At 40.7% G+C, this 20022-nt stretch overlaps 1 protein-coding gene across 2 annotated transcripts in view; it reads left to right on the top strand.

Moving 5' to 3' along the window:
- Positions 1–15015, top strand: part of otog (otogelin) — a 100750-nt gene extending 85735 nt beyond the window's left edge. For both annotated transcript variants that reach the window (XM_024263082.2, XM_024263084.1), the window contains 9 exons: positions 2029–2127; positions 2216–2256; positions 2380–2455; positions 4122–4300; positions 5787–5891; positions 6721–6840; positions 8214–8259; positions 13070–13149; positions 14430–15015. In XM_024263082.2, coding sequence (XP_024118850.1) covers positions 2029–2127; positions 2216–2256; positions 2380–2455; positions 4122–4300; positions 5787–5891; positions 6721–6840; positions 8214–8259; positions 13070–13149; positions 14430–14630 — 947 coding nt within the window. In that variant the 3' untranslated portion in view covers positions 14631–15015. The remainder of the gene's footprint in view (positions 1–2028; positions 2128–2215; positions 2257–2379; positions 2456–4121; positions 4301–5786; positions 5892–6720; positions 6841–8213; positions 8260–13069; positions 13150–14429) is intronic.
- Positions 15016–20022: the final 5007 nt, after the last annotated feature.

Here is a 20022-nt window from a genome sequence, read left to right as displayed (position 1 = left end):
CGGAGCTCACTAACTGCTTACAGAAGAGATTGCTAGCATGCTACAGTGGAGATCGATAGCATGCTACAGAAGAGCTCCCTAACATGCTACAGCGGAGCTCACTAGCATGATACAGTGGACGTCGCTAGCATGCTACAGCGGACCTCGCTAGCATGCTACAGTGGACCTCGCTAACTTGCCACATAGAAGCTCGGTAGCACCCTATGCTGTTCACCGGGCGGCTGGCTAGCGTAGCAAGCTAACCCACTGAGTCCCCTCTTAAGTCAATGTGGGTGTAGCCGGTCGCACTCTTGCTGCAGGGCAGCACCGGCCAAAATCATCTGCGTTGTGTTTTTAAGAATTGAGTCTCACACAGGGATTGCCACCAAAACTGAGGGCTTACTGTGAAAACAGAAACACTCTTCACTGCTGGTGTCATTTATCTGCACAACCTCCTCTCGGTCATTCCCACAAAGACTCAATTGTGCATATTCCAAAATTATATTAGATAAAATTTACAGCGTGATCATATAGTTTGCTGCCTTTAACATTTCTTTCCTCAACAAATGGCATTTTTTATATTTTTTAAATCACAAAACGTTGAAGTAAATAACAAAACTGTACATTACAATATACTCATAATAAATACAAATAAGGATAATAAAATATTTCTAATCAAAATAGATGCTAACATACCACTGAAAACAAACAGCCCACAAAAAATCCCTGCTGGTCTCACTTAATTGCACAAGCTAAAAGATGGCAAAGAAAAATCACTGCAGTCACATGAGACCACGCATGCTAGCCTGAGCTCTGCTGCTAGCATTAGCAAACTACTAAGTAATGCATTTACATTAAAAATACATTTCACAAAAGTAGCAAGGATAAAAACTGTGTAAAGAACATTTTAACCGATTACCAGTACATTTCCACATTAAAAACTTCATGTAAACTTTTTTTTCTCTAATACAGCGAGACCAAAACCTGCAGCTTACTTCCTCTCGGCCGTTCCCACACTGTCAAGGAATGCCACCAGCAGACAGGAAGTAGGGCAACTACCAAAATAAAAGTCTTTGCTCAGAACTTTCTCAGATCAACAAAATAAGGAAAGAAGATTTTGGTGAAAATAATAAAACAAAGACCACATGGGCTACATGGGCAAACACAGGTGGGCCCACATTTTCTGCCTATCCTTTAAACCATATGGGGCCCACATGGCCTTGCTGGCTGGGTAGATCCCAGATATCTTCAGTTGGTTAAAATCAGGGGGTGATTGAAGATCAAAACATTGTCTGGAGTCTATAGGGGTTTGAATTTATCAGAAGAAAACATGTTAAATGGTTTGTTTAGGGCTGTCAAATTGTCGCGTTAATCACGATTATTTCATTACAGACATTTTAGGGCGTTGTTGTTTTTAATCGCGTTTTGTGTCAAATGGTTACTTCTGTGTTATGCACACCTGGAGGATCATTATCCACTCATACCTTGGTATTTTGAAGTTTAGCTATTTTTTCCGCTACATGCTAGCTGTTTTGTCTAAATTTAAGTTCATAATTATGTTAAAAAGCTATGGTTAAGTTTTAAAAATGTAGTTTTAGTGTTTAATAAATGTTTGTCCTGTTCGGCCCGCGACCTCAGGTGTGTTTTGGATTTTGGTCCCTTGTGCGACTCAGTTTGACACCCCTGCCGTACACAATTGGGTGATGCCGAGCACTATCCCTTCCACCCACAGTCCAAAAGCATGCTTCGTTGATGAATTGGTGACTGCAGATCAGTGGTCGGATTAGCTGGTTTGAGTGAGCCCAGTTTCTGATAACACACCTGATCCAGGTGAGGAGGGTGAGCTGCAAAACAAACAGAGCGGGAGCTCACAAGGAGCAAGGGTTGGAGACACCTGCTCTAGATTATCCAGAAGTGTGAGTTTGAATGTGTGTGGTTGTCTGTCAATGGCTACTACGCTTTCATGACTTTATTCCTGGCACAGAATAACGGCAATAAAAGTGTGTCTTTATGTAACACAGACTGACAGTTTTGTGTTTGTGTTGTCAGTGTGTGAGCCCTACAGGTGTCCTCAGCTCAGCTGTCCTCTGGGGATGTCGCTGGTGTCCGTGTCCACTCCGAACCGCTGCTGTCCAAACCAAACTTGTGGTAGGACGCTCAATACCACCAACATATAATCATTCAAACCAGAATCTGACTCCCAGACTGAAGGGAAAGTGATTCTCTTTGTTTTCAGAATGTACCTGTGAGAAGATCCCCTTCCCGAACTGTCGCCTGGTACGTCCTGACGAGGAATATTCAGTCCATTTCTAGTCGTTTGCTTTGCATCTGAGTGGAAAGTTGAAGTTTGATAGGTAAAAAAAGTGTTGCTTTTCTGCACTTTGTTTGTGTGCTCTGCAGGGGGAAACTGCTCAACTGGACCAGGCCTTTTTGTTCGACCCGCAGAACCTGTGTTCCTGCAAGAGATATAGATGTGGTGAGTTCTCCTGTGTAGGAAGTTCTAACTTTGTGGAACTGCAGCCACCAGAACTTTAAAGATAGCCTTAAAGGGTAACCAAACGGGGAAGTTGGAGTTTGACTCCGCCCACAGCTGAAATCTGAAAATCCAGTCAGAGGGGTGGGGCTTGTGGGACTTAAATGGTTTGACCAATCACGAAATTTGAATTTGAATGTATTTATTTAGTAGGGACGGATATAAAAACATAGACATACAGCAAAGCAGAGGTCCATGCCCATATCATCATGCTTGTAGCAGGAGCTAATTTGCAGCATTTGTCCCCTGATGGGCTTTGAAATTCAACTGTAATACCTCATTTCAACCTGTAAGGGGCAGCATACAGATGGTTTTAAACTTTATTACAATTTTATTTTAATTTAACAAAAAAATGGCAATGACCAACAGACAGCCCGATTTATAGAGGTCAACAGCCAAAAAACATGGATTTAGGGTTTGGTTATCCTTTAAAGCAGGGGTCCCCAAACTTTCTTGTGAGGGCCGCCTAACTGTTTTCTTCTCTGATGGGGGACCGGGTCGGTTTGTAAACTAACAGAGAAAGTGAAACAATCTAAACATTTGTCTAAATGTAAACAACTGTCTTTGTACAGAAAGACACACATAATCATACGTTAACAATGCCTTTCTTTAATCTTCACAGAGAAAATGAATCTAAAATATTCCAAAAAGTAAACCACTAAACATGGAATCCTCTCCTGTCATGGTTCTTTTGAGGAGTTCTGCAGCTCCTCACACAGAGATCTTGCCAGTAATCTGGATCTCCCAAGATGATATTCAAGTCGTTTTGTTGTTTTTTAAAACTTAATAACTATATAAACATATGCACGAAATTAATAAGAGAACAGGGTGCGCTGTTTAACAAAAAAAAAGCAGCAGCATGATCGCACTGAGAGCAGGAGAACTGTAATGTGGAAAGAGAAGATTGTATTCACTTCTGTTTGATGGGGATTTGAGAGTGTTCACATTGAGGTACAGTAGAAGGGTGGAATAAAAAGTCATCATGTTTCGATCATGTGGCCAGATTGACAAAAAAATAATAATGGATCTCTGATAGTGTTTGGGGGCCAGTTCAAATGAGGAGGCGGGCCGGACCCGGCCTGCGGGCCGTAGTTTGGAGACCCCTGCTTTAAAGAGATGAACAGAGATAAGAGATGAACTGATGGTAGTAAAGAAACTGAAAGGTGTGAACAAGCACTTTTTGGGATGATACTAGGTTGATGGGATTAGTTCTTCTGATTGTATTTATTATTTTGACTCACAACCCAGGAATTTAGATACAGGCTTTGGCTTTTCTTTTTTTCCATCCTCCCTAAGCATTAAGCCTCTGCAAAGCTCTGGAATCTGAGAAAAGAAGTTGTAACAGAAGAAGCTTTGGGTTGGGCAACAGTTTGAGACAAGGCCAACCCTGGTCCTCAAGAGCCACAACCCCGCCTGTTTTCCAAGTCTCCTTGACCAGGTCAAGTGATTCCACATCCCGATTGACTGAATTCACCAGATTTAGGTGGTCAGCATCAAGCAGTTCAGGGAGAGCTAGAAAACATGTAGGATTGAGGCCCTTGAGGAGCTCTGGTCTAAAACTCCTCATCTGTGTTTTAGAAGGTAAATTGTGTTGTTTTTGTGTGTGCAGTGCGCGAGGAAGTCTGTGTGTTTGGTGAGCGCAGTGTTCTACAGCCAGGTCAGACTCTGGTGGAGCACAGAGACGGAGGTCTGTGCGTCACCAGGGAGTGCAGCCACGCCCGCGACCCGACCAGTGGCTTCTACCTGCTGCGCACGTCCAGTGTCAACTGCTCTGCCCACTGCCAAGCAGTAAGACCAGGACACAGCAGCACACAACACTACCCTGCAGTACACCAACACACACTAGTCTAAAACATTAGCCCCCAGTACACAACAGTTCACCAGTGCACAGCAGTATATATCAGACTAAAATTGCACAAAATAGCACCATTGTACTTAAAAGTACACCAGCACAAAAGAACATTAAAACCCACCAATGCACAACAGTACATACAGGTGCCCACACAACAGTGCTCAACACCACACACCAGTCAACAACAGAACACAATAATGTAGTTGTACACACCAGGGTGCCACAAGACACCAGTACATGTTAGTCTGAAATAGAACACACCAGAACACTACAGTATAGTGGAGGTGTCGTCAACCTTTAACAGTGAAAGATCCATTTGGGCTCGTTTTCTACTGATCAAAACCTAGAAGGAGCCGTACAGTCTTACTTTAGTCGTTAGGAAATTTGGATTTGCATTCATTACCTTCTTTTTGTAATGATAATAAATAGGAATTATCTCTATTTTTTTGGCACAGACAAAAGCTGGAGGTAGCATTGAGCAAACTACATCTTCAGGTCAGCAGGGATGTAAATTCCTATATAGTTTATCATCAGCCATCAATTTATACATTCAACTAATCTAAATTAAATAAATGCTAATTGAGTAATCCTTACTTTAAAAAATTTCAAATTTATTTTTCTTTAACTTTTATATTTTGTTCTTTTCCCCTCTTTGTCCTCAGCAGTCTTACACTGCTGGGTTTTGTTATTTTAGTTTGGATCTTGGTAGTCTTAGTTTACAGGCTTTGTTTATTTGTTTTATTTAGGTAGTTTTGGTTAGACAGACATTATCAGGAGCTGCTGACTCTGACGGTCGACATTTCTGGATCAACAGTCTCCATGATTTATTTTATGTTTGGATAAGGAACCACCATGGAGAGATAAAAGAGACACATGTGGATCTGGAGCTGCAGGTTCCAGACTTCTGGTTTAGTAGCACTGTACCAGTACACAACAATACATGGAATTATACACCAACCTACAACAGCACAAACTAGTACACAGCGATACACACTAGCACACACTAGTATTCACTTGTAAATTTACATACCTGTACACAATACTACACCTTAGTATACATCAGTACAAAATGTACTCAGTGTAACAGAGCAGTAGACACTAATACCATTAAGAAAAAATACTATCTGTTGTGTTTTACTCTAGCGATGCAGTAAATAAATAGATCTTATTTTCTTCTTGCCTTGAGTTTTTTTCACAAAAGCCAACTGACATTATGACCCTCCTAACAAGCTTGTGTTGCTCAGCTGATGATAACATGAACATAGCAATGATAACACAAAGTGACCACAAGTCAAACCACAGAGGCAGTTCTGCAGTGAGGTCCAAAATGTTTCTGTTTCAAAGACATGCTGTCTATGTGTGTTTGAACACGTGTACATTGAAACACACATGTTTGAACTTGTTTAATCCTGCGTGTCCCAGAATCAGATCTATGTGCCTCCCAAAGACCAGTCCACTTGCTGTGGGGTCTGCAAGAATATTTCCTGTCTCTACCAACATGAAAATGGAACCACAAGTCTCTACAAGGTAAGAAGAATAACAGTCTTTGTTTGAATGAGCCTTTGTTATACCCTCATAAAGCACAGTGAGATGCTTCTTGCTTTTTTTGTCTGGCTCTAACATAATCAAATCATCTTAATCAGGAGTGTCAAACTTAATCACACAAGGGGCCAAAATACAAAACACACCTTAGGTTGCGAACAGGATAAACATTTACTGAACACTAAAAATATATTTTTAAAACTTTAAAACTGTAACTTTTTAACATTAGAATGCTGGAAGCTGAATTTAGCCGCTGAAGAGGCTGAATTTAATTGCTGAAAACACTGAAGTTGATAGCCAGCTAAAATATTAGCTAAACACCAAATTAGGCTAAAAAAGCACAAAAAAAAACCTTCGGTTTGCCCAAACAGCTAGCATGTAGCTAAAATATTAGCTTACCTCCAAAATAGAGAAAATAATCCTAGTAAATGCCATAAATTGTCCAAAGAGCTAACAGAATGTGAATTTTTTAACCTTTAAAACTGTAACTTTTTAACATAATTATGAATAATAAAAAGGCATAAATATTATTCCAGAATAAATCAACTTAAACCTTAAATAACTTTCAATACTTACTCTCCATAAAAATATATTTTGTCAAAAGTATACAAGTTTTAAATAAGTGCAAGATAACATCGGGCAATCATTAACAATAAAATTAAATGATCTGGTCTCTGGAGGGCCGGATCTGGCCCCCGGGCCTTGACTTTGACGGATGTGATTTACATGTTTAGATGCGCTTGAAGGGGATCCAGGTGAATGTGGATCAGCTGTGTGACGGATCTGAAGTGGCTAACACTGTCCATGTTTTCAGCCAGGACGATCCTGGGCTTCAAACTGCATGAAGTTCGACTGCAGCGACACTCTGTTTGGACCAACGCTCATCACCTATGCCTTCAGCTGCCCCCCCTTTAATGAGACGGAGTGCATGAAGGTGAGACTGCAGCAGCAGAGATGTCACACGTATGACTGACCTGGACTTAGACATGTCTCAAACCAAAGCCAGGACCCAGGGGCAGTGTACTCCCTCATGAAAGACGGACTTCTTTCTTTGTCAAAATGATATTTAAGGAATAGCAGCATTAGTTTAAAATATGAATTAGTGTAGTGGTTAGTACTCTCAACTTAGAAAGATCTAGTTAGTTCTTTCTATGAGGAGTTTACATGTTCTCTCCATGCATGTCTTGGTTTTATCCGGTTTCCACCCACATTCTAAAACCATGATTCATAGGTTCACTAGTGTCTCTAAACTGCCCTTACGCCGGGTTCACACCACATGCGGAGGCGTGGAATGGAGGGCGCTTTCATTCGGCGCCCTTGTTAACCTATGGTGTAGTTCAGACCAGACCCAAAGTGCCGCGGTCCTTTTTTGCGTGAGCCGCGAGCGATCCGCGTCAGAACCCCCAGTCTCACCCCTCACCCCCCGCAGCCGAAGAATGTCTGTTAGCAGCCCATACTCACAAAAAACATTTCTGATCATGCTTTGTAAAGATTTATTAAAGTCTTTGGAGTATTGCTCAACATAAAGAGTTTTTTATAATCCAGAACAATAGACTGCAAACGTTTCTTGAGGACTGTCACTCCGTGTTTCCTCCTTCATCAGTTTAGTGTGAAAGAGCATCTCTATCCAAACTTTCCCGATGTCATCCATAATAAAAACCTGCTCTGGATGATAATCTCCACGACTATCAAGATATTTTCGAGCTGCTTCAGAGTCAGCTGATGCCATTTCTCAATGCAGGCTCGCTGTGAGCGTGTGTGCGTGACTGTGTGTGTGCGTGACTGTGTGTGTGCGTGACGGGGTGTGTGCGTGACTGTGTGTGTGCGTGACGGGGTGTGTGCGTGACTGTGTGTGTGCGTCACGGACTTGCAGGTATACTCTCCAACTGCGCTCCCCTCCTGGGAAATTCCTGCAGCACCATCAGAAGCAAAAGTTCCATACTAGCATCTTAAGTTGTCTGAGTTTTTGTGACGAACTGGAGGAGTCTCATGACTGAAAACACACATCAATGTAGTGTTGCTGTAGTGTGATGTTGCTTTGCGACACTTCCTTGTGCGGTGTGAACCCGGCATTAGGTGTGTGTATAAGTGTGGCCCTGCAGCAGACTGGGAACCTGTTGAGGGTAAACCCGCTTTCACAGCAAACTGAGGAGATTGTCCAAGAATACATGCCGTCATGCAAAGCAAACGTGATGCTGTAACCACCCCCTTACCCAGGATTCAAAGTCCTTTGTTCACTGGTTGAAAACAAACAAATATGTGATGTCAATTGAATGTGTTAAATGTTTTACTCTGTCCTCCTCTCAGATTGGTGGAACCGTGGTAAATTACATGGACGGATGCTGCAAGACATGTGAGTATCTGATCCTGGGAGTAGCAGCAGTTTATGTAGTTAATGTAGAGCTGTAGGCTGCTGCTGAAACTGTCAAAATGCTTCCCACATGTTAGCCCTTCAGTTCGTGTGTTTCAGTCCAAGCCCAGAAACGGCTACATGCCACATCCCAGCTGCAGTTTGCTGTCGTCTGCTGGTTAGACTTCAGATGTGTCAATACAATAAAATTGTGCATCTGTAAAAACATTAGTAAGCGCAGCATAATTTCTGGACCAATTTGTCCTCCTGTAAACACATTACATTACATCACAACAACAGTTGTAAAAACAGTATTTTTTAACATTGAGGACGAATTGGTTTTGCACCTGTGACTTCACACACATTATTGCAGATGCAGAACTTATTTACATGAGTGAACATCATTTTACAACAGCAAAATACTTCAGGAAGGAAAATGACTCCACACACTTTGCATTTAATTGAATCCATTCACAAAAATAGAAAAACATTTCACTGCAAAGCAACTGGAGACATGAACGTGGGTTTGTGGTTTATGTGCTGCAGCTTACTGTGATGTACCAATCCCACCAGGTACTGGAGTCCACCTGTTCCCCTTCCCTGTTAGCACAGTGACCCCCACAGTAAACACAAACTGTGAAAGAGGTACAATGGCGACAAGGCTTACCAGTGCCATTGTTGATATTCAACAATGTACTCCCTCCACTAAAGAACAAGAAGACAAACATGTGAATTCCAAAGTCTGACTCCTGACACTGCTCTGCACCACAATCCTCTCAACTACTGTCTCATTTTGAGCCTGAATGCATCAAATTCTGCAGAAATGAATCGAATGAAACCATCAGGTCTGTTGCAGATCTGGCATTCTTCTGACTGGAGATGTTAAACCAAAAGAGCTCGCGGTATCATGTGACATGATCATTGGCCACAAAGTGATGTCAGACTTGAGAGGACAAGGAAGACGTTTGGCCCCGCCCCTCCCTGTGTATCACACACTTGTGTGTGACATACAAACTCCCTCCTCATTAGCACTGTCTGGGCAGTGCATTGTTGATCACCAACAATGTACTGTTGGTAGTGGCCCGGTAGTCGGGCTTAGATGTGTGCATGCGTCCGTAGATGATGGTGTTGGGTTCTTCTCATTCAGCTTCTGTAGTGGACCTGCATGCTACAGCGCCTCAGACTGAAACTCCAGGGGGGGGGACACACCACAGCTACTCAACTAAAGGATTATCCCATAAAATCAGGACTGGATCATGATTTCTAGTATTGCTTCATGTCAAATGAGTTCTGGTTAAAATGATGGACAAACATCATCATCCAACCAGTGATCTCCCACCTTGTCTTATTTCTCAATGTTTTTTTTACATTTCATTTTGTTTTCTGAACATTTTTTTCATTTATTTATTTATTTTTGTTTCTGAAAAGTTTTCTTAAATGTAATGCTGTTTTTTTTAACTGTTTTGCTATTTTAGTTGTCGTCATGATCTTTGAAATGTTTTTGCGTTGAGCGATTTGTTGACGTGATTTACACTTCAGGGCCACCATAGAGGGGTCACTCAGTCCAGTTCTCTTATAGTTCAATGTTTAAAATTGAGGGGGGCCTCATAATTAGAGCTGTAGCAAATATCCGGGGGCTTGGATATTCACAATCTGCTCCCGCAATTTTGAGTATAAATATATTCTTGACGTCCAAGATCACTGATTCGAGATCTTTATAAATATAGTATAGCGTAGTAAAATATTATTGGGACGATGTATTTTGTTCTGAAATGTAGATTAATGTTTTATTTCAAGCTTACGAACTAAAACGAAGCCGAAAGAGCACCTGAAGGTAATAAATTGAAGCTTGTGGTATTCAAAGTAAAACTAGCGAGAGTTTCTTTTCTGTTCAAAACTTGAGACTGAAGTTCACAGACATAACTTCTGAAAAAATGAATTAGCATTAACACCGGAGCTTTAGCTCTAGTGTTTACATTCTTTTATTGATGTCTTCAACAGACGCAATTAACGTAACTCCACCTGATCTAGAAGCGGAGAAACACAGCCTCGCGCTGATACGCTGCACAACAATCAACGTGAATCATCTGATTCTGCTGTGAAAAAAAAAAACTTTTTTCATATGAGCTCTGCACCAAACTGTAATGCTTAGAACATAAAATGTTGAAGAACTTTAAGGATGGAAATATTTTCAGGTTTTGGAGTTAAATGATAAAAAAAACCCCACAGATTTTATGCTTTTTATGTTGTTTATGTTACTGCTGAACTCAACCAGAAGGTTGACGGAAAAAAAAAAAATTAAACAACAAACACCATTCTTTGTTTTTTTTTAATCATTTTTGTTGATTCTGATCTCCTGTTCTAAATAAAGGGATATATTGTGGACATTTAATACAAACAATTTCAGTTTTCATACATCCAGTTAAAAGACTTACACAGCGAGTGGGTGGCTCAGTGGGCTAGGTGAAGGGCTGACACTCAGGAGCCCTGGGTTCGATTCCCAGGGTTGTCCACTGATACCCACCCAGATTGGGTCCTTAATCAAGACCCTTGACGCTGCTGCCTAACTGGGTCCCTGTGCCCCTCAAGTACAGGGTTGTGTCAGGAAGGGCATCCAGCGTAAAAACTCTGACAAATCACTGATGGGAAACAGTGGGTGCTGTTATGCTGTGGAGACCCCGAAAGGGATAAGCTGAAAGTGAAACTAGTGTACTACTAGTTAAAAGACATACACGTATCAACAAATATTACATTAAAAAGTAAGAATCATGGTTCAATACATGAATCATTGAGCTTGATTCGTGAATCGAATCGGATCACCACCTAAGTAACGATCCACAGCCCTACTCATAATAGTCGTTAATACTTGTTTCCATCTCACTAGTTTAAAATAAACACTTTTATCTAAAAAATGTTAATATTTTTTGTGACTAGAAAACAAACATCAGTTCTTCTCACTTTAAGGTAAAAATCTCTATGGATGGCATCTGGAGTGAGGACTCATTAACAATTTAACCCTGGAGCTCCAGTGTTTATGCTCTTTGATTTGCTGTAACTTTCGAACGGATAACACGATCAGTGTAATTCCAGTAGATTCTAAAGGAGAAAAGAGGCTCATTAGAATCTTCTGGAATTACATTGGTCGTGTTAACGGTTCAAAAGTTACAGTATGTTAAAAATATTGTGTGTTTAAACAATGACAACATTAATTGTAGAAACTGTCGATAACCACAGCAGAGCAGAAGCGTCTGTTGATTGCCACAAAATAATGTGCGTCTGGCATGAACTTGAGGTGAAGCGGATTCCACGCACACTTGTCTTCGCTGTGCTTCCGCGTGCGGTGTGAACCCTGTATATATATCCATGTATATATGAAAACATTTGAGACATGGTTGTTTTTTTTTGTTTTGCATAAAAACTATTAATGTTCATCACAGCGGACAACACACATGTGATCCAGCCAAAACTGATCAACCATCATTCCAGTCCAATGTGTGGAAAGGAAACCCTTTGAATTTATCAAATTCATGTGACCATACAGTGTGGTAGAACGTTCTAATAATGTTGGATTGTTCTGTTGTGGAAAAACAACAGTGGGGTAAACTTATCAAACTATTTACTGATATGATCATATCACATGTTTTACTGTGAAAAGTAAAAAACAAACGAGAGAAACTAAACCAAAGCAGCTTCATGTAAAGTGGACAAAGTGATGCCACTGAAACTGAAACTGTTGCTCAGGTTGGTACTTTTTAAGCTGCATTATCTCCTTCAGGACAGGGAGGTGCATGAAGAAAACATGTGCAGCATGAGTGGAATCTGCCAAAAAAGACAAACCCAGAAGAAACCTCTTGGTCCTGTTAGGTTCAAGGTTATGCCGTTATTTATCAGTCAAAACTCCCCGCAGAAATGCAGAAATAAGACATCTTCGAGGAATGTTTGATATACGTGGAAATGTAATTCTGAGTGAAGTTTTGACTAATAAATAACACCACACAAGGTCTTTATAGGACAAACTGTCGACCCATGAACAGGTCATTCAATCCTGGCAAGTCAAGAAAATCCAAACCCAAATGGTTCTTTGATTCTAGCAGATATGGATCTGTGCTTAAAGTCATCAGACAGTCAGGATGGAACAGTCGCTGGTCAAAAGGACTTGGTGAGCAGGAAAATGTCGTGAAAAGCTCCTAGAGGGGGAAACTGCAGAGTAATGAAGGCAGGAGAAAACTGAACCTTCATGAACTGAACTACTTTAAAGAGAAAGGTGAAACAGTACAGAACAAATCTAGATCACATTTAAGCATGTGGAAAAGCTCAAGTTTATCTTACTGTCAGCATCCCATCACTGGGTCAAACTATATGTGTATTAACATTTGAATCATCAGATCTAAATTTTAGTCTTATTTTCTCTGATTGTGCAAAAATAAGAAGTAAAAATACACAGAGGACTTAAAAAGCTGAAGGCTTCATGACGTTCAAAAGATGAATCCATTGAATTTAAGAATCTCTTCACATGCTTTCATGGTTTTCTTTAATTTCTTATCCAATGTTCTTTTTTTCTACTTGACATGAATGCTTGATGATTTTTTCGTGACAGCAGTTTTAATAGTTTATTATGTGTAATTTGTCTGTTTCCATGAGTCCACACTTGATTCTGCCCTGAACTCTAAAGCCTCCGATCTGCTTTTCCTGCTAGTGTTTCTGTCTTTGTTATTATCTGGATCTGCGTGCCTGGTGACTGGGTTTAGGATGTTTGACATCAAGGACATTCCAATGGTTTACTATGTTTCTGTTTTTGCTTGTCTCTGAACAGGCAAAGAGGACGGAAAGTCTTGTCAGAAGGTGACGGTGAGGATGACGATCAGGAAAAACGACTGTCGCAGCAACAGACCTGTAAATTGTGTCTTTTTTCTTTGTCTTTCAAAGAGCTTTGCTTGTAAAACTATTTAAGCCAGTCGAATGAAACATTAAAAAAAAACTCACTTTAGCCTGCAGTATTATTGCCATTGAAGCACCCTTGAGCAAGACCCTCAACCACAGCTAACTCTCACTAAAGGATCTGTAGCTCAAATAGTTGGGATCCCACGTGAGTTTACCAACAAGAACTTCACATGTAGATCATTCACATCTTGTCCATTTGAAATGAGTCTGGATCCACAGGACACTACGGTTCTTCAGGTTAAAATATGGCTTTTTTTCCTGATGGTAGAGCTTTAGTTTCATCTGCAGACCAGAAGGTTTGAGTTTACCCACTGAAGTTTTTGGAGCAATTCCAGACCTTCAGAAACGTCCTGACACTGTCATTGACCTTATACCCAGTGCAGACATTTCCCCAAAACGTATAGATGATGTTCTGCTCTGTAGAAGGTGAGACTTGCAAAGATTCAGACAATCCATTTTCAAATCTAAGAGTCTACTTTTTGGGATTTCTCCCAGATCAAAGGTCTGGGTGACTGAAAGCCACATGGCGGTCTTTGACCCCTAAGCTGTGGCTCTTTGAACCCTCCACTGTGGGTCTTTGACCTCTCCTTTGTGTCTGTGACCCCTCTATTACCGACCCCTCCTTTGATTCCTTCATGGTAGATCTTTGACCCCCAAATTGTAAGTCTTTGACCCTTACGTTGTGGATCTTAGACCCCCAAAAGTGTAAGTCTTTTACATCTCCATTGCAGGTTTTTGACCCCTAAATTGTAAGTCTTTGACCCCTAAATTCTGGGTCTTTGACCCCTAAATTTGGGGTTTTGACCCCTATATTGTGGGGTTTTGAACCTTCTATAGTGGGTCTTTGACCCCTAAATTTGGGGTTTTGACCTCTCCATTGTGCTTCTCTGATTAAAGAAAGATAAAAGGTTTTTAGATCACTGTAAGTCAAAAAGTAGGTAAGCAGTAAAGTCAAAAAGAAGTAAAAAGAAACTGTGCTCAACTAGGATTAGGAATTTAAAAAGAAAAATTCTGAAAATAAAAATTCCAATATTAGTGAAACTCAGATGACTGACCGCAGAAACGCTTAAAGTCATTTTTAAAGTCTACTGCATGATGACTTCTGGTTTCCTCTTATACAAAGAGTCAACCCTGTGTTTGCTTTGATCCAGGATTTTCACACTATGAGGCTGTTGTTTAACGAGCTCTTGTTCTGAAGGCTGATGTCTTTACTGACCTCCTTTGTCCTTCAGGTGAACATTGTGTCGTGCGATGGAAAGTGTCCGTCTGCGAGCATATACAACTATAACATCAACACATATGCCCGCTTCTGCAAGTGCTGCAGGGAGACGGGGCTGCAGCGGCGCTCCGTGCAGCTCTACTGCAGCAGCAACGCCACCTGGGTCACCTACACCATTCAGGAGCCCACCGACTGCTCCTGCCAGTGGTCCTAGCCCACAGCCAGCCCAGGACACTCACATGCAGGCACAGACACACACTGAAGAGGACGCCTGAGCCATGGTGCTCCGGGGACTTGGGATGTCAGGAGAGACTGGTGCAGAGCGGATAGAGCTGACTGTTGGTGTTGACGCGTTCTGCTGTCAGCTCATGATGATCACAGCGGAGCGCCTCTACTGGCAGGGAGGGGGAGCTGCAGAGCACATGAGAAGGCAGTTTCCAGCCACAGGACACAGCAGCTCAAAGTGTTCCACAGTTTCAGTGATGGAGGAAAATCTGTCATTTCCCTGGAAACCAGTGAGGTCTTCTCTGTTTCTGTACAGTTCTTATGGTGTGTTGAACAGCAGTCAGATACAATAAAAGGCATCTGCAAATCCTAAAGTCACTCTTCAACATCCTTGAGGGACTCATTACCATTTCCGTTTTAGTTTCCTAAAGTTCTTTTCATTTAAGGACTCAAAGAAAGCAACTTCTTTTTTCAACCACTTTCATGTAAAAATATATAAAAGGGTAACCAAGCCCTAAATCTACCTTTTTTGTTTGTTGACCTCTATAATGGGGCTGTAAAAATGCTGTCTGTTGGTCTTTGCCACATTTTTGACAAATTAAAAACATCTCATTTAATTCTTGAAAATATAGTCAAAAACCATCTGTCTGCTCCCCCCTACAGGTTGAATCGAGGTATTACAGTTTAATTTTGGGATTCATCAAACCATTTAAGTCTCACGTCATTTCAGAAGTCCAACCTCATGATCTGCAGCTCCAGTAATGATAACAGTCCTGTTCTCCACCCCTCTGACTGGATTTTCACATTTCAGCTATGGGCGGAGTCAGCCTCCAGCTTCCCTGTTTGGTTACCCTTTACCTACAGAACACAGGTTGTGTCCGAATTCCCCCTAATCCCTATATAGTGCACTATTTATTGTGTTCACCATTTTTAGTGTTGTCTGAATCTACTAATTCCAAATCGAGTGCACTCAAAATTTCCCAGAAGTCTTTGTGAAAAACTAGCTGTACATCGATTCTCACTAGATTAGCGAATATAGACCACAATGCATTGCAGTCAAACAATTTCAAACAAAAAAAATATGTTTAAATGTCATTTTTGAATAAAGCATCCACATTTCAACATCAGATAACAGTGGAGTCATAAATAAATGTCGTGAAATGTTCGTATTTATTCTATTTTCACTTCGTGAAATCGGTGATGTCATCTCCGGTGTTTAGAAAAACGGAAGGAAAGTAGCGAGCATCGTGTCTGAATTACCTTTAAAATCCAGGGCACTAGATAGTCCCGCACTATATAGTTTTTTAGTAGTGATTAGGGGAGGAATTCGGACGCAACCACGGTGACATCACACATCCAGCTCCCATGATGCTCCGCCTCATCTTCCTAACGTGCTGCAGTCACTGCAGACAGAAAGTGGGCAGAATACAAACAGACTATAAATGAGTCTAAAACCTGAAGCTGTGCTGTAAACAGACGACAGCACGACTGCAGAGGGAGCTCGGGTAAAGCAGGGGCGTCCTTGAGGGCCGGTGTCACACATATCTTCCATCCAACCTGCCACTGAAGTTCCTCATTGGCTAAACCAGACCCAGGTGATCAGCAGCAGAAAAGACAGGGTTACTGGAGACCTCAGGACTTTGGACACCCATGATCTCAAGCATATTGATCACTACAATTTAAACATGTTTAAAAAACATTTTAGTTGCCTGGCTCTTTTGTTTAAAACTTTTTTTAAAAGCCATTTTTCCCTGCAATGAAGATGAAAAAAATGACCTCCACAAACTTCACACATGATTAGGTTTATTCTTCTTTAAAGAAGAGACTGAAGCGCTCACCTCACTCTGCTTAGGTACATGTTGGTGTGTTGGATCCACAGGTGGAGCATGGCAGTGGACACTCACCTGAGACCAGAGGAGCAATCAGTCCATCAGTCACATTTTAATGTGAGGACTTTATTATTATTGAAAGTTCCACCAGTTCATTTCACAAACATTTTTTTTTCATATCAATATAAATTAGTTTTAAAAAGAAGTTTAAAGTATGAATTTAAACAAAGAAAATGTATATCATGAACTTTCAAATTAAAATGAGTGTGGTTTATTGTTGTGTGGCTCTATAGTAAACATACACACAAACGCAAACACTAGATGATCATAAAGTCATAACGCAATATTATGAAACGTCTGAAAAATCAGTCAGAAAATTCACAGCTTTTAATGATTAACATAAATCTAAAGGTGATTATTTAAAAAAAAAAACAAGAATTTCCTGAGGTCAAAGGTCCACATAACTTTGTGGTTCTAGTCTTAAGCTGGTGAAAGTGTGTGAAAATTCATCAAGACCGCTAGAAGTTTTCATTTCAAATATTGAGGGAAAGTGTGAAGTTTTCCACAAAATATCCACCAAGCCGTAGGTCTTACAGCCATCCCATAATAATTTTCAAACTCCACTAGTGTTTGTTTTTGTTGATTATAGAAAAAGGAAAGTTTGAGCCCTATAAGAGATTTTGGCCCCATTCATTTTGATGGTTTCTCCTTCTGTGAGATCATCTTTTTGTGATTGAAGAGTCAAAATATCCTAAATTTATTTTCTATTTTCACCTCACTGGGTGTGTGCACATTTTGCTGATTTTTTGAGTATGTGGTGAGGGACACATTTTTGCTCAGAGGTGCAGTAAAAAAGAAGAATTGTGAAACAATCTGGTCCATCAGTACAGGATCGCTGCAGGACAGAATATTCTCCAAGTTCCAGTCAAATCTTGTGTCTCTCAAAGGCAAGGCTCTAGTCATTGGGCTTATGTGACTCGAATCTCTGATTCTAGTGTCATATCTGTGCAGATTAACCTGCATGTTCTGCCGCCGTCTTACATTTGTGCCAAGAACACGTCAGGTTTCATAAAACCAGAGCAGCAGCAGAGCTCCTGACTCACAAAAATCCGGAAACTCTTTGAAAAAACACTTTCTGCCTCAGTTCAGCCTAACGCCGTCCTCTGCAGATTACCTTCAAGGCTTTGTCAATGTAAACATATCTGTAAAAATAGAGCATAATTATCTAAGAAAAGTCTAGATATTATCACTCTTTGGAAAGAGAGGGATACATTTTTGATCATGTGATGGACTAAATGGCTGTTTGATTTGTGTGGAGAAGGTTTGATGACTGCAAACACAACAGGAGGCTAAAGTTCAGACTTTTGACTGAAAGGCTTATGGAGTTTTTTCTATTTTGATTCTTGGCCCTGAATCTCTGCAGGAGTTTGTGACTGAGCCACAGGTTCTGTCTGTAAGCTCGGCCCAGGTTTATGGGATCATCAGTAGCTCTTCTAGCCACTTATATAACAGTTGATATGTTAAATGGACAAAATATCCTAAACAAAAACCATATGAGTGAAGAAATAGTATGAAAAACATATTTAACATGCATTTTATGTCCAGACCAGCTGAGTGTTGATGTTTATTATTATCAGAATTTATAGTTGATCAAAAAGGGTGATGAAAAACTCTCCTTATATGTCTGATTTTCTTTCAAATGTGCATTTTTGTTACAAAACAGGTCTTTTATTGTGAAATTTTTCTGAATAAAGTTCACATAATTTGCTCTGAAAATTGTCTTATTGTAACATAATGGGACCATGTGAAAATTCTACTTTTTGAGGTTTTAAATGCATTTCACTGTTCATCCCACTCTATAGAGTATCTTGATCCATTCATGCATTTAAGATTAATCCACCCACTTTTTCCACAGAGCAAACGGTGATCATCCCCAAACCGTAGAAGAAGTGGGCCATTAGCCTGAGAGATGTTTAAGTGTTTGTTTAGACTTCCAGAAGAAGAGGCAGCACATCAGAAGTTTTGAACTTTATCTTCAGGAGCGTGACAGACCCGTCAGGAACTCTTTGTCTGTCCCGCCACGTCACAGATGACTGATGACCTCGGCATGTATCAAAGTGGATTGGCCTAGAGACTAAATCTCAGAGCCGTAACACCATAACACTGAGGCTGATGTGTGTTATTTTCTGTGAGTGTGAAGACTCATCAAAAACACTTCTGATCGTGCTTTATAAAACATTTATTGAAGAATATTTTCAACACAAAGAGTTTTTTCTTTTTATTTCAGAACAATAGACTGTTCTCCAGCGTAGAATAAACACCTGCTCTGGATTATAATTATCCTCTGTGGTTTTCTTTTTCATTTTCCGTCCATTTCTGAGTCAGCTTCTCCTTCGCTGTGGTTTCACCGTTTTGACGCACAGCTACGTCATCAGTCTACGCCCCGCATGCGCTCTGATGGTCCAACGCTCATGGAAACCCTCAGGGACCGTTCTAAACCGGCCAACAGAGGAGTGGTCTGGTCCGTACCACTCATTTGACTTCCCAACAACATCTGAGTATGCTTCTGTTGAGGCGGATGGACTCTTTGGGGGATCTCCTCCCCCACCTAGACCAAAGCATCCACCCACTTCTGGACAGGCTGTGGTGTAACCTGACGTTGGTGGATGGGCCAAGACATGATGTCCCAGACATCCTCAACTGGATTCAGGTCTGGGGAACAAGCAGCAGTTCATTACATCGATACCTTAATCTAGCAGAACTGCTAACACTCCAGCCTCATGAGGTCTAGCACTGTCTGACCCAGGACCAAGGAAGAAGTGGAGGTGGGGGCTCGGTGTTGAGAGCTGCAGGTATTGGGAGAGAGGCTGAACCCATTGAACAAAGCATTTAGCTCCTCCTCTCTCCCTATGTCCACATGCAGAACCGTCCACCAGTGATTGAAGTCCCACTCTGACACTTTCATTGACATAAAAACTTGCTGTTGAAGCATGAACTACATATGTTGAGCTTTCATTTTGAGAAAGGGACTCACTTTGATGCATCGATACAGTTTACTCACATCTCTATATGTTTTGAGCAAGAAAAATAAACCTGAAATTCTACTATTCCACAGATAAGGATCTATCTTGCAAAGATAAATACAATAACACAGATTCAGATGTTTCAAAGTCAGAGTTCTGGGCCCTTATTGCAAATCACATTTAAATGGAACTCTTGTAAACTTGTAAACATTACAACTTATTTGAACTCCAACAATTTAAGCAATTCTCTTAAGTTTTGAAAGCTGAATGTCAAACACAGAATAAACTAAATCACTTTAAATGTTTAGAACTGACTTACTCATCCAAATAAACAGCAGCAACACAAAGTGCAGTATTCCTGAGCTGTCAGTCCTTTATTCATGTACCTTTAGATTTGTTTGCAAAAAAAATAAGAATCTCCGTTGTTTTTAGCATTTGGACGGATGGACAGATGGAACCACAATCATCTAAGTGTCTCATATTCAATGTTTGATTAACCTTCTTTGTGTCCGTCTGTTGTTTTAGCTGT

The sequence above is a fragment of the Oryzias melastigma genome, unplaced genomic scaffold (genome assembly GCF_002922805.2).
Source record: "Oryzias melastigma strain HK-1 unplaced genomic scaffold, ASM292280v2 sc00236, whole genome shotgun sequence".
NCBI classification, from domain to species: domain Eukaryota; kingdom Metazoa; phylum Chordata; class Actinopteri; order Beloniformes; family Adrianichthyidae; genus Oryzias; species Oryzias melastigma.
Note: the sequence above shows the minus strand (reverse complement) of the source record. Positions and strands in the feature narration are given on the sequence as shown.